The sequence below is a fragment of the Hemicordylus capensis genome, chromosome 1 (assembly GCF_027244095.1).
Source record: "Hemicordylus capensis ecotype Gifberg chromosome 1, rHemCap1.1.pri, whole genome shotgun sequence".
NCBI lineage: Eukaryota > Metazoa > Chordata > Lepidosauria > Squamata > Cordylidae > Hemicordylus > Hemicordylus capensis.
Window position 1 is genome coordinate 216,121,976 of NC_069657.1, and position 25,380 is coordinate 216,147,355.

The 25,380-nt window shown below is 43.9% G+C and overlaps 1 protein-coding gene across 7 annotated transcripts in view; it reads right to left on the reverse strand.

Moving 5' to 3' along the window:
* The window catches only part of DNAH7 (dynein axonemal heavy chain 7), a 249,486-nt gene that overhangs the window by 181,012 nt on the left and 43,094 nt on the right, over window positions 1-25,380 (reverse strand). For 6 of the 7 annotated variants that reach the window (XM_053276796.1, XM_053276777.1, XM_053276788.1 and 3 more), the window contains 8 exons: window positions 24,690-24,817; window positions 23,754-23,832; window positions 13,599-13,823; window positions 13,105-13,251; window positions 11,602-12,287; window positions 9,905-10,091; window positions 3,098-3,291; window positions 980-1,178 (listed from right to left, as the gene is read on the reverse strand). In XM_053276796.1, coding sequence (XP_053132771.1) covers window positions 980-1,178; window positions 3,098-3,291; window positions 9,905-10,091; window positions 11,602-12,287; window positions 13,105-13,251; window positions 13,599-13,823; window positions 23,754-23,832; window positions 24,690-24,817 — 1,845 coding nt within the window. The remainder of the gene's footprint in view (window positions 1-979; window positions 1,179-3,097; window positions 3,292-9,904; window positions 10,092-11,601; window positions 12,288-13,104; window positions 13,252-13,598; window positions 13,824-23,753; window positions 23,833-24,689; window positions 24,818-25,380) is intronic. The other variant, XM_053276818.1, reaches the window with a different exon arrangement.

Below are 25,380 nucleotides of genomic sequence, written 5' to 3' on the forward strand. Positions count from 1 at the left end.
CCTCCCGGCTCAACTACTGCAATGCGCTCTACGTGGTGCTGCCTTTGTGCATAGTCCGGCAACTTCAGTTAGTTCAGAATGCGGCAGCCAGATTAGTCTTGGGCAACCCAGAGAGACCATATTATGCCTGTTTTGAAACAGTTGCACTGGCTGCCAATACGTTTCCGGGCAAAATACAAAGTGCTGGTTATTACCTTTAAAGCCCTGAATGGCTTAGGTCCGAGTTATCTAAGAGAGTGCCTTCTTTTACATGATCCCCACCGCACGTTAAGGTCATCTGAGGAGATCCGTCTCCAGTTGCCACCAATTTGTCTGGTGGCGATGCAGAGGCGGGCCTTCTCTGTAGCTGCTCCTGGTCTGTGGAATGCACTCCCAGCAGAAATTCGTAATTTGAGATCATTACTGTCCTTCAGGAGAGCCCTTACCTATCTGTTTGGCCTGGCCTTCCAGAGTTTTAAATGATTGACAAACTGTTTAAAATTGTTTTAAATTGTTGCCCTGATTTCCAGGGTTTTTAGCTGTTTAATTGGTTTTATTGTAATTTAATAGTTTGATTTTAATTGTTAACTTGTTTTAATTGTTTTTATCATGCTGTAAACCGCCCTGAGCCATTTTGGAAAGGCGGTATATAAATCAAATAAATAAATAAATAAATAAAATATCCGCCTTCAAAGGCAATGTAATGCCCCATTTTGTAAAACCTGTTAGAATGATCCAACTTTACAGATCTTAGGTATGGACAGTAAGTAATTTGACGAACTAAAATAAAAACTAATAGACCACCCTGAAATTAGCATCCAAACCACTGCATGTACTTTGCATGTTTGACCAATAATGTGCCAGAATCTGTACTGAGTTCAAAGCACATCCCACTGAATTCAAGCATAAAACTTCAGGTATTTTAAGGGATATGGGTCATACTCACATCCTTTCTTATTTTGTCATATGGAATAAAAGCAAACCAAATGTGGTTTATTACCTTGTGGATGGAATTGACCATTGCAGACTCCAGTTCAAGTAACCACTTTTCCACTTGGCCTCTAGCTTTCGATGTTGATATTGTGTGTATGAGTTCTACCACTTCTCCTTCACTGCTTTTCATGTGTGTGATATCCAAGACTTCAGTAAACTCAACACTAGCAATTCCTTCAAAGCACTTTTTCAAGTGAGGCTTTACCCTGTAAAAATAAAAAAGAGGATTAAGAAACAAATTTTTAATCAAAAGAGTTTGGACTTCTTCAGAATAGAAGTTATGTTTGCATTATATTATTTCAATTAATAAAACCATCCTGTTTCAGTGAGCTGGAGCAGTTCCTTCTATCCACAGAGAGCATCTTTAATGTCTGTGTCACACTCTGCATTATTACAGGCTGCATCTTTTGCTTTAAATTCTCTCTGAAGCACACAACACATACAAACAAGCAGAGCTACTGGAACAGCCCACTGCATTTCTACAAGACCACATCAATATGATTCAATATATGAACTACCCTTGAAGAGCAATGCACAAAACAATGCCTTGCTGGGTTTTTTTCCCCTTTTAGTTTTTATGATATATTCAGCTTTCATTATGAGAGCCCAATTGCTTCATACATCAGCTTTGTGTACTTGTTCTGTGTTTAGGTGTAACAGATGATCCAGATCGCACTAGCCCCCTACACCCCTCATGGCTCATCCGATCCCCCAGAGGTTTGCACACTGGGCTTCAAGTTTGCATATGGACTGACACACATACAAGCCAAGCTGTAGACCTAATTTGTCCAATCTGTCCACTGCAAACTTAAGGAAATCACTTTCCTGTAATAAACTTAGTGTGTATACCATATATACACTACAGTTTCTCTGTCTCTTTGTCTCTCTGTCTCTCTCTCTCTCTCTCTCTCACACACACACACACACACACACACACACACACACACACACACACCTATTTTACCTTGTGTACATTCACAGTGGGGACTTTCCTCCAGCTGTGTGACATCCTGCCATGAGTATGCACAATGAAATAGACACATATTTTAACTCAGTTAAGTGATACCTATTAAGTGATACAGTTAAGTGGTGCATAACAATAGATGTGTGGTATCTCAGTTCCCAAAGTTAGCTACACTCTTGTAGACAAATGGAACTTCATAAAGGTATGAAAGGTATACTCTGATGAGTCACACACAAACTGAAGAATGTCGCTATAAAGTGAAAACCACAATATATGCACACATTTTTAGGCGGGTGGAGGGGGGGAAGCAGTGAACTCTTGCGCTTACTGTCATCTCCAATTAAAAAGACTTCTGATAGTAAAGTTAGATTTAGATAGCAGCGTTAGTTCTGCCTGAAACCTTGGAGGGCAGCTACCAGCTGGGTAAATAGAACTGAGTCAGATAGACCAACAGTCTAAGGCTGCCTTATGTATTCATACATTCATTGGCTGGCTGTGTGCAAATCACCATCTCTCAACCTAACTTACCTCACAAGGTTGTTGAGAGCAGAAAATGAGAAACCCATCTACTATACCTTGAGCTCTCTGGAGGAAGGTTGGGATACAGATACATACATAAATAAATAGAACTCTCTCCTGAAGATGAAAACATATACAGTACTGCATTTTTTTAAAATTACATGGTACATTTTCTGACTCACAGCATTCAAGAATGCACTGTGCCTTTTAAAAAATAACAAGAGAAGGAATTCTCGCTGTATAGAAAGGCCTCAGTGTTCAAATAAGTGAACAGTTAAGCAAATGAATACAGATCATGTTGAACAAGCAGTTATTTGCTTTCAGTTTCTCTCTCTCTTGTTAACATAAGCACTCTATTTGAACAGTTTGCGGTGGGGGATAGTGGGACTGCATATACCTGACTGATAAACATAGCGGGGGGTGGGGTCCATACCTCAGAATAAGCACATCGAAGCTGTGACACCACCCAAAGACACCACCCGCAAACACCACCACCACCACACACCACCCATTCACAGAACATCTGAATAGGGCTTAGAGTTGATAGGCCCACCCCGCCCCCCACAATATGAATAGCTCCTATAAGAAAACATTAGAGAGTTAATAATGACTCTCACAGTTTTGTATCAAACAATACTATACCGTGTAGGATCTTTGGTCTCAGAGAGAATCTCAAGGAGTTCATCATTGGATAAGAAGAAGAATCTGGGGAAGAAGAGACGCTTCTTTTCTAAGTACTCATTCAGTCCCTTTAGAATTAGCTCCAGTAATTCATTGCACTTTTTCAGTTTTTCCAACATTTTGTCTATCATCACTACTGTAAGAACATGTTTGTCCTGAAACGAAATTAATGATTATCCCAAATTAAAAGCTGGGCATTGCATATTTTTCTTGCTCTAAAGGCAGAGTCCAGAGCTGAAACAAATTTATTGTTTAAAAAATGTTGTTCTGTGATTTTTTACTGCTAAACATTCTTCAAAACATTCTCTGGGTATGAGAATGTTCACTAACCATTCTTCAAATATTTAGGATTCAGCATTATCATCTGGGATGGGGACACAGGTCAGTGGAAGAACATCTGCGTTGCATTCAGAAGGTCCCAGGTTCAATCCCCGGCATCTGCAGGTAGGGCTGGGAAACCTTGGAGAGCCACTGCTAGTCTGTGTAGACAATTCTGAGCTAGATGGACCAATGGCCCGACTCAGTATAAGGCAGCCACCTATGTTCCTAAGACATTTGAAGATTTTGTAGAGATGTTCAACACTTTGCAAATCTGACAAGTGGCATGCAACAGTTCTCATATTTGACTATCATCTGACATAAAGCCAAGGCTGTCCCTAGAGAGCCCTGGCGGGGTGCAGGGCATGGGACAAACCAGCCAGTGTGGGGGGCCCCTTCCAGTTAATTTTAATGGGAGTTAAAAGAGTGGAGCCTGGGGCAGTCACCCTGCTTGCCCTGTCCTAAGGGCAGTCCCAGAAGTCAGTATTTGACAGTACTTCACAGTTGGCATGCAACAGTAATAAGTATCTGACACTAAGGTCATGCACACGACCTCTGTTCTCAGAACCTAGAAGGGATGGTGCAGAAGGCAGGATCACTCCTGCCTTCCCCCACACAACCTGTGCTGAAACCCAGCTCACTGTGCTGCGCTCACAGACGAGCACCACTGCAGCGAACAGCGTGGCAGCAGGGAGGCTGGGAAAAGGATGCCTGGCCTCTGGATATCCCACAATGCTCTATGCGACAAGCACGGTGCATTGGGGGAATCCCTTGTGAGTTGGGCGCTCAAAGTGCCCAACTTTGTGTGCGCTCGGCTTCACACAGCCCAAGCACACTCACGACAATGAAGCCAGAGTTAAGGGCGCACTTGAGAGTCTGGCTACCTGCGAGGTCACAGCACAAGGATTGGGCTTGATCCTGGCGCTCCATCCAAGCAGCCCAACCAGGCTGGGCTGCCCTAGCCTGGGTTGTGCTGGTCATGAGTACAACCTTACTGATTGCTAGTATGTAGTAACAGAGTATAGTGTCTGAAAGCCTCTGACATCTAGAGGAATGGTATTTTGCAATTCACTACCACTGACACATAGCGGATCTGACAGCTGACATCAATCAGCACAACAGAATTTCAGTAAATTTTATATTTATCAAAAAGCGCCCTTAAGACACATTTTTTAGCCAGGCTTTTAGTAATCTCTGAATGTTTTTAAATTTTTAGTTGCTGTTTTAATAGTTGGTTTTGTTTCGGTTTTATTGTGTTTGTTTTTGTGAACTGCTTGGAGCCTTTGGAGTCAGGCAGTATATAAATTAAATAAAATAAATACATATTAACTCTATATATTCAAGTCAATCAAAATAGCTGAATATTGAATTCAGACACACACATATCTGTTCAGGGAACAGAAGCTAATTAGTTAGGGGCAATTACTAATCCCCTAGCTGTGCTGGACAGGAAGCAATAAAAACAGTCTGAAACTGCAAATAGGAAGCTTTTTATTAAAGACAAAATAGTTCTTTAAAAACCACAATAGTCTTATGCCAGTCCACAGTGGATGGGCCAGCATTGCAACAGTGTTTTATTGAAAACAAATTAACCATAATTCAAGTCTGAAAATGAACAGAGAACACCACAAAACACCCTAGAATACAATGATTTGGCAACAACATCATAAAAAAATGAGTGAATGGCAATTCTAGAGTATGAAATACATAATTTCACAATTTAATGTAAAAGTAATTCCAGATAGTCTGTTCCTTAGTTTAGTCTGATAGGGCAAATCATTCATAAATGGTTCCAAATAATTAATTGCATTATGTTGCTAAACAGTAACATATTAATATATTTAAGCTGAATACACATATTACAGTTCTTACTGTTTTCTGTACCGAATTAAAATATTTTGAAATGTATATCAGAAAGCTGTTTTAAATCTTGCTATATTAATTAATTAGATGTAATTGGGATTTTAAAATCTATAGCAATTACTTGAAAGAGCACTTCAATTTACCATAAAGAAAGTATGGGAATGTTGCTAGGTGCACCACTTCAAATGCATTTACGGATGAGGGCAGTTCACACGAGCAAAATTTGGGTAGGAGAAGCCACCAACCCTAAATTGGGATCTGTGTGCGTTCCTATTTGCTAATCATCTGTCAATTGAAACCAAGACTGAAGGTTCCAACCAGGCTCATGTGCTAAGCAGCAGCTGGGCCGGAGGATATTCCCTCCTACCACATTCAGTGGGAGGGAGTCCTCTGGTGCAGCTGCTGCTTAGCACATGAGCATGGATGGCATCTCCAGTCTTGGTTAGAGTTTACAGATGATCAGCAAACAGGAGTGTGCACAGATCCCAACTAGGGTAGGAGGCTTCTCCTACCTGAATTATGCTCATGTGAACTACCCTATGGTCTGTTTAGAAAAGCATGGACTTAGGCCATTTCTAGTGTATTGCTGACCTTAGTTAGATCCCTTGTTGCCATATAGTCAGCCAACTGAGACTCTGTAATTTATTAATTACATTAAAACAGAATAAGAAGAGTTAGAGCGACAGAGAGGTGGGTCTCACGATCCAAGAGACTCGCCTAGGGAGGGTGAGTGGGGAGAGCGGGTTTAGCCCGCTCTCCTCGCACACGAGCAGGGCGGCCGGATCCGCCACCTACATGACTTCCAGGTCCGCGATGGAGCCAGCGGGGGCTGGGAGGATCAGGGGCCGTGCGGCCCTGGGAAGCAGGGCATACTGGAGAGACCCCCGAGCCGGGAGGCTGCTTTTAAACCTCCCGGCCAGGGGTCTACACATGAGTAGCCACGTAGCGGAGCCACGCCGCAGCAACTCACAAGCAAAAAAAAACGGGTTTGTGGAGCACTCGCTCTGCAAACCCAGTTTAAGGGGAGGGCTAGTTTGGCGGGTTAACCGCCAGGAAGCCACCAGGCTCACCTGCGAGCCCGGTGGCTCCCACGATCAGGCAAAATTGGACTAGGCTCCCCTAGCCCGATTTCGCCTGATCATGGGAATAGCCCCAGTGTGTATTGTAACATTTTGGGTTTGGATTTAGGAAGCCTGGGTTCCCTCCAATACCCATGTACTGCCTTGCAAATAAATTCAACAAAATCTACTCATCCCTTCCCCTTATGTTTCCACCTTCCTGCTTACAACTCCGCAAGCATGCATGCCTGCTGGCCAAAAGACATCCTCCCTTAGTCAACCTGCCACTTTCTTCCAACCATTGTCCCTCTCATTGTTCCCGCTCTACTTAACTCAGATTGTGTACTGGCTACAGAAAACTCCTGCATTCTGGACAGTCACTTCCCTTTAGTAACTTTTGCACCCAGAGTGCTTTTCTCTACCCTTCCAGTCTCAGCCCAGAGAAATGTGACCTGAAGAATGCTACATGAGTACCCTCAGGTGGAAGTTATATGCAACTGCAGTAGTTACATTTAGCACAGACTCCAATGGTACATTTTCAAGATTTCCTCTGGAACCAAAGGGTTTAGAAATATTCTCTTTCCTCACATTTTAGTTACTATTCGACACCAATATTTCACAGGGGCAACTCTGACAGAGCTCGAAGAATAAACAAGACTGTCACGGTTTCAGCTATTCAAAGCATGGATGTCACTTTCAGGGATGTGCACAAACCTGTTTGGAGGCCCTTTTATGGGCCTCCAAACAGGTTCGAACACTGGGTGGGTTCAAGGTTCAAAGGCGGGGGGTCTCACTTTAAGGGGGGAGGGTGCACTTACCCCTTCCCCGCTTTCCCCCCACCGGCGCTCAGTTTTGGTAAAAGCCTTCAGGGAGGCAGCGTACCTCCCTGCTGCTCGTTCCTCCTCTTCAACCGGAAGTATGTGGTGCATGTGCGCACGTCAGACGTGTGTGTGCACAATTGCTACATCGTACGCGAGTGCGACATGCGCCTGATACTTCCGGCCACTTCCAGCTGAAGAGAAGGAAGAAGCGGCAGGGAGGTACACTGCTGCCCCAAAGGCTTTTACCAAAACCGAACACTGGCGGGGGAATAGTGGGGGAGGGGTAAGTGACCCTGGTGCGCCTAAAGCAAGACCCCCCACCCCCTCAAGCCACCCCCACCCAGTTCCATGCACATCCCTAGTCAGTTGATGAATGACTTCCAAAAAAGAAGTTTTATAAAAACAAAGCTATACTGTGGTCAAAGACTTGAAAAAAGAATTGGCAGAGTCTGTTAAAGTGCTCCACATTGACAACTGCAGCTTCTCTGTTGAATTTCAATCTACCACAATTTCTTGTCTTAAGATGTTTTAATAAAATCTTTTTTTCTCTTCCCACATCGAACAACAAAACTTCTTTATGACACTTGTTTATCAAAAAAATAGCAATGAAATCAAAAAGCAATTTCACCTTCATTGATCTGAGCCACGTAGATAACAATTATTCCAGTTTGGGGTAAATACTTTTAGCTATTCAGAACCATTTTAAATATACAACTTAGAAAAATGCATAGTCTCAGATTTAGTTTTAGAATACTTTTAGAAAAAATAATTTTAGCTTCTCACAACCATTGTGAAAAAAAACTTGGAAAAATGCATATTCTCAGATTTAGTTTTAGAATTCAAGATAAAACACTTACATTGATAGGGATATAGGTCCCCCCAGAATAACATCTAATCACTATTTCTAGACATACACTGCCATCTTCTGGGAAAAAGAATTTTGTCAGTTTCTTCACTTGGAAATGTCAAAACCCCTTTTAACACTGAAATGACACCACTATGCTCTGTAGAAGTACCATAATTTTATGACATGCAACCGAAACCTATACATGCTCACTGGATCTTCTTCCTCAGAAAGTGTACATAGGACTGAAACAACACAACCTAGTCCCATGCATGCTTACTGTGTCTCCCCGGTTCACTGTGACCAAGTCCCAAGCAAGGTGGGGTGGGGGGGACGCAAGACACAAAGAGCAGCAACAGCTATGCATCTCTTCCTCAAACTGCTTGGGTCCGGCTCCGCTCAGCAGCCCCCTCCAGTTGTGCCCTGTGCACATGATATCTTGCGCATGGGGGCCTAATGCAATATGCTACTGCACTTCCCAAAACATCTAGTTTCATCTAAGTGAAACACATAATGTCTAATTCCACCTCTTGTTCCTCTTTTTTCTACATAAAGAAAAACTTTGATAACTTTTCAAATAAGAGAAACTAGCTGGACATCTGCACCTCTGCCAGCCCACCCGGCCCGCTTCTCCCTCCCCCCCCCCGGCCTGGCTGTGGTTTCTGGCCGGCTTTCAAGCCGGCCCATCCCCTCCTCCTGCCCACCGCCTGCTCCCACGCCTCCTCATCCTGGCAGCTGGGCCAGGCCGCCACTGCCTCTTCATCTCAGCGGCCAGACTGGCCCGCTGCCACCTCCTCATCCCGGTGGCCAGGCCGGCCCACTGCAGCCGCCTCCTCATCCCACGGCCATTTTCTCCCCGTCCCCGTCGCTAGTCCAGCGGCTGCAGGTGAACTCTCGCAAAAGCTGCCATGCATGGAATGAATGACAGGTACGCCTAGGAGAAATAAATATATAGATAATAACAATGATGATGGTGATGATGGTGATTTCCATGATCCACAGTGTTACAGCTTTGTAACACTGTGCCCTGGAACTGCTGCAAACTTCAAAGAAAGCCTCAATCCTGTTCTGAAGCAGCAGATGCAGAAGCAGCATTTCTACATTGTTACAAATAGGGCAACTTGCAGAAACACTGCTTCCACATCCTCTGCCTCAGAACAACATCAAGATTTGCTTGAGTTTTCTTGAAATCTACAGCAGGAGCCATAACACTCCACATATTACTACTATTACTACGACCACCCACTCCCCCCCACACACCAAGGCTCCCGAGAGCCCCGAGCAAACTCTCTGCTTGTGATTTCAGGCAGCAATCAGGCAGCCAGAGCTGCCTGAAATAGCAAGCAGAGAGTTTGCTCGGGGCTCTCGGGAGCCCAGGCGTGGGAGGAGGGAGTTCACTCCTCTTGAGCCCAAGCCACACACCCTTGCAGGTTTCGGCGGGCCCTTTCATTGGCGGCCCAGGTTCTTTAAACCTGTTCACACAATGGTAGCTCTGCCCCTGTACCCCAGGAAAAGTGCTCCCATTGGTATCATGGGAGGGAAACAGGGTACTATGGGAAGTAAATAGTGTTCCATAGGTACCCTGGGAGCTAAACTTTCCTTTGGGGTAAACAGCCAATGGGATCAGGCCCCCCCATGGATCAGAATCATAACAGGGATAAGATTAAAGCACCTATCCCCACCATGGGACTGATCCATTAGTGGGCCTGATCTGGCGGCTATTCTCTAAAGAAAAATTACGCCCATCAAGAATAGAAATCAAATCTTTCTGCAAGTAACGTAAACATCAATTCCCCCTTTTCACTAGCAACAATAATTATTTTCTTATGTATACATCAATTGCATTTATAAGAACAATTGCTACCTGAATCGCATATTTCATGAGATCCTTCCACGTTTTGTCCACAGTGGTGAATCGCCTACCTTCTTCAGGCATCTGAGCCATAATGTCAGGAGAACTGAAAATAGGTTCCAGATATAACCAAGTAGCCTGAACCTTCAGCCATTCATCCAAGATCTCTTGTACCAACAAAAGCTTTGATTCCCATTCTCTGTAAAACAGAATGCACTGTGCTTCAGGTTTTGGTTCACAGTGGCTGCATGGCTCCTCTGAAGAACCCCCAAGCAGGCCACAGCCTATCTCTAGAATCTTCACATCACTCTGCAGACTGGAGGGCTGGGGGTAGGAAGAAACACTAGGTCTGAAATCTTTCTACCTCACATATTCATCAGGGAAAGCATGTCCAGAGTATATGCTCCACAGGACTATTCATATTCTATTCTAACACACACACACACACACAAAATCCAAATTATGCATTGAAGCTCGTATCCTGGGCCAGGAAGACTCAGACTCTGTACTCAAAATACAAATAAAGGGTAAAACCAATAAGCATGCTTTATTCAGAACCTAATATTGGATTTTTGCAAAGGTTGTCATCCAGATACCATGCAGAGGAAAGAGAACAGTTAGAAGGGACAAAGGGAAAGTAAAAGAATCTTAACAAGGCAACATGACTACCATTTTAATATCTACAGTACATGAAATCTCTGGGGGCAATCATCAGGAGACTTGGAGCAAGGTGATCAGTATGCTGATGACATCCAAATCTATGTCTCCATGACAACTCCATCAGGTAATGGCATAGCCTTCCTAAATGTCTGCTTGCAGGCAGTAATGGATTGGATGAGGGATAATAAATTGAAGTTGAATCCAAACAAGACGGAGGTGCTCATTGTGTGGGGTCAAAATGGGTTTACGCTCCCCCAGAAGGAACAGGTGCTCGGTCAGCCCATAGTATACTCTCAAAGCTCTAAAAGATGAGCACTCAGGAGTTTACAAAAATCATGAAAATAATATTCCCAGAGATATCACTGACACAATAGAGAGTGGAGGGGCAAGACAGTTTATTGCCTCAAGGCCTAGTCAAGTCACTGACAAAAACTGGAACAAGGGAAGTACCAGGAAGTGCACTTTCCCATGTAACCTACCTATGACTCTTTGAAAAGGTCAGCCTTATCTTTTGAGTCTACAACCATATTCATATCTGAAGAGTGCAGGGGTATGGCAAAATGTGAATATGACTCACATGTGAAAGTGTGAGGCTGGCCTTTTACTGATTCATAAAAGCAAGCAACATGTGATAGAGGTAGGATGCTACTTAGGTCATGTTAATTTCATATAATGCAGGGGTGCAGGGTACAGGATGGGTAATGGAAGATGGAGCTAAATCCTTCTGCCCAGGGTCCATGACCACACCAAAATCGGTGTTGCCCCCAGATAGGATTTACTCAATCTCAAGGGGAGGATGGGACAACTGAAGAAAGTGGGGGGGGGGAGCATGGGAAAGGGATGGTTCACCTCTCCTTTTCTACCCTGCAATTCGAAGTACCCCATCCCTGCTTTATACTAAATCAGCAGCAACCTCAACAGACACATGGGTCTACTGCTATCAGGTGTAGTTTGGCCCATAGATAGCTGTGAGTTTGTTATCAACATCAAACTGAACATGATGATATGTGAGCTACATTGTTGATACCTTTCCTTAGGGAACATTTTACCTCATCTTTTTTTCATAAGGTTTAATGAAAGGAGATCCTCTCATGGTCTGAGTTTTGACAATGTGGTCATCCAGCAACATCTGAATGTCATCCACAGCTGATAAAATGTAAGTCCCTGTTTCTCGGTAAGAAAGGAGAACAAATTCCATGCCATCCCATTCTGAAATCATTTTCACCATGGCCTTTTCAAGAGAATGCTCTTTGCTGGCTGTTTCACTGATGCCTTCAAATTTCTCCAAGAACTGCTCAAGGTGCATATCAATGTATGAAGAGACAGTTGAATCTTCAGAGGGCTTGAGAGGAAACCCTGCTATTTCTGACATGGCTTCCCAATGTCGATCTTGCAAACCAGGGTTGCAAATCACTTGAATCAATGGAATGTGCTCCTTAAATTCTTCTACTTTTGCCTTGATCCTTGTCGTTATAAACAATGCATTTGGAGAATCATGAAAGGTTCTTTCTAATTTATATAGTGCACGCCAGTAGTTTCCCACATCCATGTCAACTTGGTCTGGATTCACTTTGGTGAATATTCCATCCATCCAGTTTCTGTATTTTGTGTTGAATTCTACAGTCATATCATAAAGCCGAAGATACGGGTTCAGGGTATCTTGGATTTTTTTACGTTGAGGATACTGAGATGTTGGCCATCCATAAGCCTCTTCCTCTGCATTAAATGCATCAATCTGAAGAAATCACAGAGAATAAAATAAAATAAAATAAAATAAAATAAAATAAAATAAAATAAAATAAAATAAAACAGAAGACTTGAATTAATTAAGAGATCTCTGCTACATTAAGAGGATGGAAGATGTCCACATATTTTAAAAATCTCTACAGTGTTATCATTTGTCAGAGGATTGTTTCACCTTATAAAACTCCTACATTATAAAAACTCATCGACTAGCCTAGTAATAAGACACCATATACTCATCCAGGATGAACAGCAATTCCTTAGGAGTGAGTAGCTTGTCAGATGTACTCTGCAAATAAGTGTGATGTAAAGGATATGTAAGTGGGTATGCTGGTAATACGTTTGTAACAAGGCTGGATAAGGTTGGAAGAAACAGAATACAATACTATTGCATGGTATATCCAGGGTCAATTTACATAATCAAAATGTAACCCTCAGGGGAGATGATTCATTGCTAAAGCTCACCATATGATAAATTATTACTCTGCCACATGCTCAGAGTACAAGAAAATGAACGTCAAATGAGCTTTCTAACCATCAGGGCAAGTAGACAGATACATGAACATATGAAGCTGCTTTATACAGAATCCAACTATTGGTCCACCTCACCCAGTACTGTCAACTCTCACTGGCAATAGTTCTCCAATATCTCAGTCATTCCCATCCTGTGAACTGAGTTCCTTTATCAAGAGATATTGGAAATTGAATGTGGGGTCTTCTGTAGACATAGCAGGTGCTCTACCACTAAGCTACAGGCCATCCCTTCAAAGCAAGCCTGCTTTCCTGTGAAGAGAAATTTGAAGCTTCACCTTATCAGCAGCTGTATCTAGCTTTGCATTCAGTGCCTGGGCTTTTTTCAAATATCTGTTGACTTCCTGAACGTCCCCATAAGAGTAAAATTCTTCAACTTGCTTAGAGTAACTCTCCAGTTCCTCCACAAATCTTTCACAGCGCATCTAATAAAACATCATAGAAACAGAGGGGTGGAATATGATGGCATATACTTCCAAATATTAAATAGTACTGCGCACAACAGGCTATGATAATTAGTAGACTACTCAGTCTATACATGCACAAATCACTCTTGGTGGATTGTCTTATCTTATCACCTTGGTGGATTGTCATATATTTTGATATGGCCATCGTTATATGCCTATTTAATGTAATAAACTTTACATTCGTATTTAAGTTATTCTCTTAGGCAAGTTATAGAACACCCTGTTAAAAGGATTACAATCATGCACCAAACATCTATATTATCAAGCAAACCAAGCACCATTAAAAAGGAAAAAAGAACACTAACTTTAAGTCCTTCTTGAAATTGTTCGGTTTTCTCTTTAATAATCTTCCTATGTTCTTCAAAAATGTCTCCCATTCGAGCGTACCACTGAAAGACGCTATTGTTCAGTCGAATATCCACTGGTGAAAAATTTGCACACTCTATCAAGTAGGCGAGGCAGGTTTTGGCATCAATTAATTTCTGCTCCATCTCAAGCATGTCAACTGTTTCCACTTTTTGTATATAAGCCTATTTGGGAACATTAAATAAGGCATGTTAGTGGTGGCAAAACATGTTGGTGCTCTTTTAATCTGCAAAAACAATTCATTGCATTGATCATGGCAATTTATTGTTCATGGCAAGACTACTTATAAAAATAAAATGAAAAACTTCAGCCACACACCAGGACAGAATTAGATGTGCTTAAGCAGAGTGAAATGAATGGGCTCAAGAACACCTAACTTTGCGATGAACTAAATCCATCACACGTGTTCTATAAAATCAGTTGAAAATAATTTATTTCATTATGCACCAAAGTTCATATAGGGCTGTGCATGGAACCAGTTTTGGCAGTTCAGTTCAAATTCTAATCCAATTTGAACCGAATCACCGGCCAGCAAGCCAATTCAGTTAAACCAGCTGGTGGTCTGCTCTGCTTGGTCAAACCGGGTCAAACTGGTTCCCCTTGGTCAAACCGGGTCAAACTTGGTTCCAATGAATTGTTTAAAGTAAAGCCCTTTAAATTGGGTCGAACTGGTCCACAGCAGTCCAGGCCCAGTCCAGTTCAAACTTGGACAAGCCACCTTTTTTTTTTACCAGTCCAGTTTGAGTTTGAACTGGTTGAACCAGGTCGGTTCGATTCAAAACAGTTCAGCACACCCCTAAGTCCATGTAAAAATGCAGAGCCTGCAAATATCAATTAACGTATGTACCAATATCTTTCAAAAAGCAAGAGGTATTCTCTCCAGAGAATGTCTTTGTTCTTTCTAAAACAGGCCTGCTCAACTTAGGCCTCCCAGCTGTATTTGGACTACAACTCCCATAATCCCCAGCCACAGTGGCCAATAGCCAGAGATTATGCGGGTTGTAGCCCAAATCTGCAGGGGGGCCGAAGTTGAGCAGCCCTTTTCTAAAAGCACTTCCAGACACAGCTAAGTGTAGAGAGTGGAAGTGCTGCTCTGGCACTTCTGATTCTCACTCTCTGGTCCCTATCAGGAAGTTACTGGTAGTGACCAGACTGACAAGAAGCAGAGTGCACCCTAGAATCTGTAAAGCTGTTTTTCAAAACTTGGTAGGGAGGAGGGTGTCATCCTTGGGGAAAGGGCACTTGCTTTCCCTTGCTTTCCACAGTGTACAATAGCACTCAAAAGACAGAAGAGGCAAAACCCTCTTTGTACCTGCTAGTGGGTCAGCTGAGAAAATCTTTTCTCCCAATACAGTGGCTAATTCCAACTCACTGCCCTGTGGAAGACGGAAGGGAGAGACAGGCAAAGCCTATGGGCCAGTAGGACAACACTGTCCAACTGGTCCCACTCCTATGTGATTCAGAGATGCTCGCTCATGAGGCTCACATCCCACAGTGTCCCCTTAATTGAGTGGGGCATATTCATCCAAACTGTTCGTCTGCACACTCCACATAAGTACTATTTGGAATCTATAGAGAGTGGCAGTTCAGAGAAACTAACCCACATGTAATATAAGAAGGGACCACCTTGATCTGATGGGAGAGAAGAAGAGAGAGAGACAGGCTGAGGAGCAGCTGCCACCACAAAGTGACCAGGGATCATCTTGCTCTGAGAGGAGGAGAGAAGAAAGAAGTGAGGCTAAGGCCCATGTAAAGATGTAAACATGTGGCTTGAAACATTGTTCTTTATTCGTTTGTAAATCAAACAACTGAGGGAGACTGGAGGAGGTGAGCTGTGGCTTTTTACTATCAAGCTTCCTTTGTTGGACAGCTGGAAGCCTTGGAGTTGCCCCTCCCCACCCTTCGTTTGCTGGAGAGACCAACTCAGCCCAGCACAGTCCTGCTGCCTAATTGGGATCCTCCCTTCCCTCAAGAGCCAGTGCTTACCACCTGCAGGCACCAACTGATCACATCAGCTCTACCCAGGGTCCTTTGTGAGAGGAAGGACTCTGGGGGCCTATTTAAGGGAAGGGCTGCGGCAGGTGGCTCAGCCGGTGGTGCGGCCAGCCTGCAGGCGGCTGCGGTGTAGGGCTGAGGGTTGGGCTGCAATCTATTCAGCTTGGCAGTTTGAGGAGTTGCAGCAGGAAGTGTGCCAGCTTTGTTACTGAGATTGGGTAATGTGTTTGAGTCTGTCTGGAGATGGTGAGATGGGGGTGCCTTCATTGAATGTGGGACAGCTAATCCGGTGGTGGTGGGGAATAGAAGAAGTAACGTTGGCAGGTAGGCAGGCCGTTCCAGGAGAAGAGTAGTCAGAAATTTAAAAGGGGGGTAGTCTCCCCTTCCGGCTGTCCTGCCAGCTCTTTAACCTCGGGGAGCATTGCCAACAACCCACACAGCCTTACCTTGCTCATCTGCAATGCCAGGTAGGTCCAAAATAAGCCAGAGCTTATCCAAGATTTGATTATGGATGAAGGGGCCGACCTGGTATGTATTACTGAGACTTGGTTGGGGGGAGCTAGTGGTCCAGTTTGGTCCCAGCTTCTCCCTCCAGGATATTCTGTAGAGGAGCAGGTGAGGGGACGTGGGCAGGGAGGTAGAGTGGCTGTGGTCTATAACGATAACATTTCCCTTACCAGGGTCCTGGTTAGGGTATCAGACCATTTTGAATGTGTGTACTTAAGTATGGGAGCAGAGATAGATTGGGACTTCTGTTAGTGTACCAATCGCCCCACTGCCCAACTGAGTCCCTTACTGAGCTCACAGACTTGGTTGCAGAACTTGCATTGGAGTCTCCCAGACTCTTGGTGCTGGGGGACTTCAATGTTCATTTCGGGACCAATTTGTCCAGGGTAGCTCAGGAGTTCATAGAGGCCATGACAACTATGGGCCTATCCCAAGTGGTCTCTGGACCAAAGCACACTGAAGGTCACATGCTTGATCTGGTCTTTTACTCTGATCAGAGTGGTGTTCCATCGGTGGGGACTCCTGTGATTTCCCCAATGTCATGGACGGACCACCATCTGGTTAAGGCTGGGATTACAACCACTCCCCACCTCCGCAGGGGAAAGGGGCCTATTAGAATGGTCCACCCGAAGAGGTTATTGGATCCAGTAGGATTCCAAGAAGCCTTGGAAGCATTTAATGTTGGTTTTGCTGGTGATCCTGTTGATGCCCTGGTTGAGAACTGGAACAACTTGCTCACCAGGGCAGTAGACACGATTGCTCCTAAGCATCCCCTCCAACCCGCTTCAAAACTGGCCCCTTGGTATACGGAAGAGTTATGGGGGCAGAAGCGGCAAGGTAGGTGACTGGAGCGCAAGTGGAGAAAGACTTGACTCAAGTCCGGCAGATTATGACATAGAGCACATTTAAAGATCTATGCTCAGGCGATATGTGCGGCAAAGAAGCAATTCTTTTCTGCCCGTCTTGCTTCTGCGAGTTCACATCCGGCGGAGTTGTTCAGGGTGGTGAGGGGGCTAGTATCTGCCCCCTCTCCCTTGAACTAGAATTTGGAAGCATCAGTCACCCACTGTGATGTTTAATTGAATTTTTCGCAGACAAAATCTCTTAGAGTCGGGCCGACCTAGATGGAGACTCCACAATTAATTTGATGTCTGAACTGGATGTGTCCAACAACTCCTCTTATGCGATTCTACTAGATCAATTTCAGTTTGTGACTCCTGAGGATGTGGACAAGTTGCTTGGAGCAGTGAGTCCTACCACTTGCTCTCTTGACCCTTGTCCAACATGGCTTATTCTATCTAGCAGGGAGGCTGTTGTAGGCGGCCTAGTAGAAATCATAAACGCTTCTCTGAGGGAGGGCAGGATGCCTCCTTATCTAAAGGAGGCAATTATGAGACCTCCTCTAAAGAAGCCTGCATTAGATCCCTCAGAGCTGAGAAATTATAGGCCTGTCTCCAACCTCCCAGGGCTGGGCAAGGTAATTGAGACAGTGGTGGCCTCTCAGCTCCAGACGGTCTTGGAGAAAACTGATTATCTAGATCCATTTCAAACTGGTTTTCGGGCAGGCTATGGGGTGGAGACTGCCTTGATCGGCCTGATGGATGTTCTCCAATTGGGATCTGACAGAGGAAGTGTGACTCTGTTGGTCCTTTTCGACCTCTCGGCGACTTTCGATACTACCGACCATAGTATCCTTTTGGAACATCTGAGGGGGTTGGGGGTGGGAGGCACTGTTTTACAGTTGTTCCGCTCCCACCTCTCAGACAGATTCCAGATGGTGTCAACTGGAGATTGTTGCTCTTCAAAATCTGAGCTTAAGTTTGGTGTCCTTCAAGGTTCCATACTCTCTCCAATGCTTTTTAACATCTACATGAAACCGCTGGGAGAGATCATCAGGGGATCTGGAGATGGGTGTTATCAGTACGCTGATGACACCCAGATCTACTTCTCCATGTCAACCTCTTCAGGAGATGGCATATCCTTCCTAAATGCCTGCCTGGAAGCAGTAATGGGCTGGATCAGGGAGAATAAACTGAAGCTGAATCCAGATAAGACAGAGGTACTTATTGTGCGTGGTCAGAACTCCAGAGATGATTTTGATCTACCTGTTCTACACATCCCCAAAAGGAACAGGTCCGCAGTCTGGGAGTACTCCTGGATCCACACCTCTCCTTGGTTTCTCAGCTGAGGTGGTGGCCAGGGGTGCTTTCTATCAGATTTGGCTGATACGCCAGCTATGCCCATTTCTCGAGATCAATGACCTCAAAACAGTGGTACATTTGTTGGTAACCACCAGACTGGACTTCTGTAATGTGCTCTACGTGGGGCTGCCTTTGTACGTAGTCCGGGAACTTCAGTTGGTTCAGAATGCAGCAGCCAGGTTGGTCTCTGGGTCATCTCAGAGAGACCACATTATTCCTTTGCTGATGGAATTACACTGGCTGCCGATAGGTTTCTGGGCAAAATATAAAGTGCTAGTTATAATTTATAAAGCCCTAAATGGCTTAGGCCCTGGGTATCTAAGAGAGCATCTTCTTCACTACAAACACCACCGCCCATTTAGGTCGTCTGAGGAGGTCCGTCTCCAGCTACCACCAACTTGTTTGGTGGTCACACAGAGACAGGCCTTCTCGGTTGCTGCCCCAAGATTGTGGAATGCGCTCCCTGCTGAGTTACAACCCTCCCCATCTCTGGCTATTTTAAAAAAACCCTGAAAACCTTTTTTTTTACTGAAGCTTTCTCAGGTTTTTAATACAAAATGTTATGTTATGGCCACAAGGAAGGCTGTTTTAAATGTCAGAAGACGGAGGTTGCCAGTTGCCATGGGTTCAATTGGCTTACCCATGAGTACAGGACTCTGGGCAAGTCCTACAGAGGAGCTATAGCTGGTACATCTGGGTGATGGTGCGCCAACCCCTTAAGGAATTGCTTGACCTTGGGAATCACAAATAGTGATTCGTTCGAGTATAGTGATGACCAAAAGGCTGTAACCAATGCTAGATGTGCCTACCTTGATGATATCAAGTTTTGCTTTCTTAAGGTGTAGCAGGTGAGATAGGATGATTGCTAGAGGAGCTGATGTAGGCTCTGACACTCTCGAATGTAAGACATATTGGCAGAAGCGTTTCCATTTCACTTTGACCCTAACCCCTACACTCATTCTGGTGTATAATATTGGGCATTGGTGGTTGCTTGCGCTAGCAAATAGGTCCACTCGAGGCTTCTCCCAGATCTTGAAGACGTCTTGTAAAATCATTGGATGCTGTTGCCATTCATGGGAGATCATCGGTATTCTGCTCAGGCGGTCTGCCACCATGTTGATCTAGCCCTGTATATGGATTGTGGAGAGCTGAATGTGATAGCTGAGTGCCCAGTGCCAAATGTCTAAGGTCAGGCATTTAAGGTCAGGCATTAGTAAGTGTGATCCAGTCCCGCCCTGTTGGTTAATATAAGCCAGTGCAGTGGTGTTGTCTGTCATAATCTGCACATGGCAATCTGTAATGTCCAGTCAAAATCCTTTGAGAGCTAAAAGCTCTAAGTAGTTTATGTGATGTCTCACTTCACTTTCAGACCAGTATTCATTTAGGCAAAGATCTCCGGAATGGGCACTCCAACCCTCTTCTGAAGCATCTGTTGTGATGGAAGTGTGTGGTCCAAGTCTGATGAAGGGCATAGCTTGGCAGAGATTTGCTCTGAGAGTCCTCCAGGTAAGAGTGTGATGGACAGAGCAAGGCACCTTGAGAACTCTGGTTTGGGGAGCTATTTGAGGTTTGAAATCAAAGAGGAACCACCTTTGCAGTGGTCACATGTGTAAGTGTGCTGTGGATAAGATGGCCATTGTGGATGCCGTTAGACTCAGCATTCTTCTCACAAGGTGGTATGCGGTTTGACAAAGAGTAGAAGCAAGATTGCTGACTTGCTCTATGTAATCGGATGGCAAGCATATTGCCACCTTGTCAGAATCGAATACAATGCTGAGAAACCTTTTTCTAGGTGTGGCATCAACTGAGATTTTTTTGTAATTTACTTTCAGGCCTAATTGTTCCAGGAGAGTGGTAATCTCTTGTAGATGTCTTTGAAGAGTGGATGGGCAGGGGGCTGCTAAGTGCCAATAGTCAAGTTAAGCAAAAATTTGGATGCCCTTTCCTGTAAATGACCTATCACCACAACCATGCACTTTGTGTAAACTCTCAGGGCAGAAGAAAGGCTGAATGGCATTGCCCTGAACTGGAACACATGTGGACCTATCTGAAAAAGCAGGTATTTTCTGTGCTGTGGTCAAATGGTAATAATATGATAATATGCATCTTCTATGTCTATGGAAGCAAACCACATTCCTCTTGAAATGAGGGCTAGAATCTCTCACAATGTCAACATGTGGAAGTGTTTGTAGATGATTAAAGAATTTAGGTTTCGGTAATCCAGGATTGGGCATAGACCTCCATCTCTCTTGGGGATTGTGAAATATGGAGAGAAGAATCCTTTCTGTTGATGAGACGCAACCGGTTCTATAGCTCCCTTCTCAATTCTACCTCTTCATGTAGCTCATCACACAGCGTCTGGATGTGTGATTTGCCTTCCAGAGTCCAGAAGACAGTGTTCAAGTTCTTTGGCATATCACAAGCATATGATGGTGAGCTCCTAATGATCCAAGGTGATGTTTCCCTACACTTCCAGATAGGGTCTCAATCATGTTCAAGGGTAGTCATTCACACTTGTGGTAAGAGGAGGACTTGGACTTCGTCTGTAGTGTCTTATTCACAGGGAAGAGTTTCTTCCTGCACTGTGGGTATTGGTTCTGATGAACTAATGAGTGGCCAGATTGTGACAGGGCAGACAAAGGTGTCCTCTGGACTCGGAATGATCTGTTGAATCTCGAACCAGATGAGGATGACAGGCTCATCGACTTCACTATACTTCTTAGTTTCTGGACCCACTCATTGTCTCATCTGTTTTGGCGCTGAATAGAGTTTGGCCATAAAACGGAAGGTCCTCTGTGCATGTTCTGGCCTCTGGGGCTAGCCCCAAGCCCACACATGTCGTTTTAAGGTTATAGAACTGGCTGGGGCTCTTGCAGAACAGTCTGTGGAATGTCTGGACATGTGCAAGAGTTGCTTGCTAAATTTAAAGGCCTCCCTTGGTAAGGATAGCACAGCACCCTTATTTTCTGGGGCAAGTGAATCAATGTGCTATGGTAGTTTTTTCCATCATAGGTGATTATATCTTGACATGCAGGCTTGATAATTTGTAATCTCCAGCTGTATGTTTGATATAGAACATAGGTGCCTGCTGACTAGTTTGCAACCTTCCTTGTCTATGAACATAGACAACATCCTATTCCTTGAGACTCACTGGGCTGCCTGCACTACTGTTGAATTAGGTATTGAGTGTTTCTGTAAGAAGGGACAGTCATCTGTCTGCACTCTATAAAAATTCTCTACTTTCTTAGATATGGGGTTACATAAGAAGGTTTCTTCCAACAAGAGTGTGTGATATCCAGGAGTGCTTCATTCATGGGCAATGCCATAGTTTGCTGTGCATCACACACTATTAAGTCAAAAATGGAATCTGATGTAATCTTTGTTTCTTTCTTTAGTTGAAGGCACAGAGAGGCTGCCATCTTGGCCATCAAATTTGAAAAAGAATGGAGGTCTTCCGATGGTAATGGGGTTTTGGGGTCTTCCACCCAGTCCAGTTCTATGACACCAGAAGCCTGGTCAGGTGAGGCTGAACTGCTTGAATCTACCTTTGAACCAGAGTCCAAGTCAGAGGACTGGAGGAGTTTCTCAGGCAGTTGAAGTGCTATATCTCCTATATTCCCTAGCCGCTGCATCTTCTGTGTTGTGTTGCTTGATGGTTGTATAGGTACCAATGGTACAGGGAGTTCTGGTGCAGACTCACACAGGATCATAGGGTCAGGCTGAGGTTTGAAGGGGTGGTTGTTGTCTGCTTGATTGAATGTGCCCCCAGCCCCTTTGCTCATCCCACATAAGTGACTGAGATCTGTTGAAAGGTCAATAATGCCTTGTTGGGGATCTGGAGGAACAGTGGTAGTACTGAGATCTTGAACAACATCTCCGAGTGTAACTAAAGTCTCTGTCTCCATAGCGATTATCACAAGGGCACCTTCTCTAATCATGATAGCAATCTCTACAGAACTCCTCTCTTTTACACGGTCCATTGCGGTCATCAAAGTAATAGGTATATCTGTCTTGTGAGTAGCCTTTCAGGGAGTAACACACTCTCAAAGATCCCTAGTCATCCCTACCCCTCCACAGTGATCTGCTGTGGCTTTCCCATTCCGGAGGTGGGGTGTACTGTAGTAATCCTGAGCCTACTGAGCACAGAGTCCCTATGCAAATCCACATAAGGAGCTGGCATTTCTGGGTATTCAGGATCCGACCTCAGGATCATGCTGTCTCTCTCCGGCAAAGAATGGAGAGTCGTCCGGCTCAGTGCCAAATTTGCACAGTTCCTAGTTTCCTTTGACCTCTGCAGCAAAGGAGTGCCGTGCTTCATCTTCTATGCTACTTTGACTGGTTTTGAGGCAGAAGCCTGCTGTTTTGACTTGGGCACAAGCACAATCCCAAGCAGCATTTCACCAACCCTTGACGTCTTCTTATTTGCTTTTGGGGCCAACTCAGAGTCTGATCCGTGCTTCTTTTTCTTTAATTTCTTGGGTTGGTGCAACGGGGGTGGGAGCAGATTGTGTTCACTCCACTAAGTAGACCCTAATGCCGGTGCCAGAAGTGGTAGCAGTGCTTGTCCTAAGGCAGAGAGTGTTTTTGCTTGTGCTGCAGAGGTGACTGACAGCACAGTGGTAGTAGTGCTCATTGCCAGGTTTGAGTTCCCACTTCCTCATAGCAAGGCAGCAGCCATAGTGGTAAGTGTCAAGCTTAATGGGCGATCCATGGACATGCCACTGTCCTGATCCATAGTCTTTGGGGCTAATAGAGCCCTTTCCAACAGCATGGAGTCTCGAAGCTCTATTACAACATGTGTGGCGCGTGAACTTTTGACAGTGTAGACAGGACGGCACTAAATGTGACTCTCTTGGGCACAACAGGCAACGGTTATGGCTCTCCAATGAAGGAATTTTAGCTTGGCATGCAGAACAAAGTTTAAACATGATTTTCTGGGCCATAACATCTTGGCGGGACCACCTCTGCCTCTCAAGAGAAGGGTGTAGGGGACACCAGACTAAATCAAAACGCAAAACTAAAAGGCAGAAGAATTGATAAAGAAAACTAAGAGAATGAACAAAATAAGGAGATAAGTTGAAATGTTGTTTTACAGGTTGGAAGCTAAAAGGTTCTCTCTCTACGTGATGATGAATGAATGAAATCGAATGAATGAATGACCTCTCTTCAGTGGATGAAGAAGAACTGAGGAGAGGGAAGCAGAGCACATGACAGGGATTGTGGGGGGAGGAGCCACAGCCTCAATGAGGAGAGAAAAGCTTGGAAGGTTCCCAATCTACCCTTCATGCAAGCACGAAGCTCATCTGTGTGATGGACAGAGATCACTCAGAAGAACCTAGCTTTCAATTTTCTAAATAATAAATCTACTGCCACTCCAAAAGAAATGTTTACCTTAAATTCCATTAACTCGTGCGTATTCGATGGAGTGCTAAGGGCTCTCTCTGATATCTTCTCAAACTCGTCACACAGCCTGGAATTGTGGAAAACAAAATGTATATCTCTTGAAATGATAACCTGATTCACTTGCCAATATCATAGTGCCTTTGACCAATATCTATCTATCTATCTATCTATCTATCTATCTTATCTATTTCTTATTTTCCAGCAAATGTTGGCAAGTGGTTCACATAGAGAAATGAAAAGAAAAAAAAGAAAAAGAAAAAATGAATGAAAATGGCCTTCTTTGACTGAAATGAAGAGAAGAGCCAGTGAATACATTCCCCATTCCTGAGCACTACTAAACAATCACGAGCTGCTGACAGTTGCCTTGCGAAACAATCCGGCAAAGGGAGAGGACCAGTGCACACTGACATACCACAGCAGGGGACACTGACAGTGCAGGAGACAGGGACTATATATCAATGTTGAGCTATAGCATCCAATCCTGTGAACAGCCCTGCCAAGACAGGGCCACATAAAAACAGATAAGATACTATGCAAAGGACAAAATACTAAAGATTTTGGTTCACTCCATCCTTAGACAACATTTCCAGAAGACATAACTGAGCTGTTTTGAAGTACATAATGGCACACATGGGCAATAATTACATGAGACCAGGGCATCTTTTAAGGAAACATGGCAAAGTCCAGTAAGGGAAATCTGCATGTGAAAGCAGCCTTCCACATGTGCAGCCAGTGTGCTATGGATGTGCATCTCCATCCACACTGCAATGTGTATCTAGCCTTGAACTGGCTAGATAAGTGATTTTAGATGAATAGGGATGCATCCCCACTTGAAGCTACTAGTTGTTACATGTGATTAATTGCACACAGCTACAGCTGGATCAGGGCCACAGGTATTGACACCTTTTAAAATGTGAGATTTACCTTAAATTTAGATCTTGATGATCTTTGAACATTTTGGCAATAATTTTGGAAGCAACTGAATCAGCTCGCTTTGCCAATGATCTGATCAGTTCATCACAATGTAGCTCGAACATTCCTAGACGAATACACTGGAACACAAGCGTTGATGAGAATATTGCTAATGTAAAACAATAATTCATTATTTTTTCAAAGTCACAAAGTTCTACAGTAATGTGGATCTCTGACAACTTTTTAAAATGCTGTTAAGATACATTTGTTCATCCAGGCTTTAAATTAGACATAGAATTTAACATTGTTTTAAAATTTTAAATTGTTTTAATATTTTAACATTTTAATTTGTGTTGTATTTATTTATTGTTCAGTTTCTATACTGCTTTTCATTAAAATAATCTCAAAGTTCTTTACAGTATAATTAAAACAATGCACAATTAAAATACAAAAGTACAGATATTAGATACAAATATAAAATATCATCTATTTAAAAGTTTAAAACCCTATATAAAATAGTAATACATATATAGTAAACCTCCTAGAGATGTGAGTTTGGGGAGAGCATGGTGTAGTGGTTAGAGTACCGGACCAGGACCAGGAAGGCCTGAGTTCAAATCCCCATTCAGCCATGAGACTTGCTGGGTGACTCTGGGCCAGTCACTTCTCTCTCAGCCTAACCTACTTCACAGGGTTGTTGTGA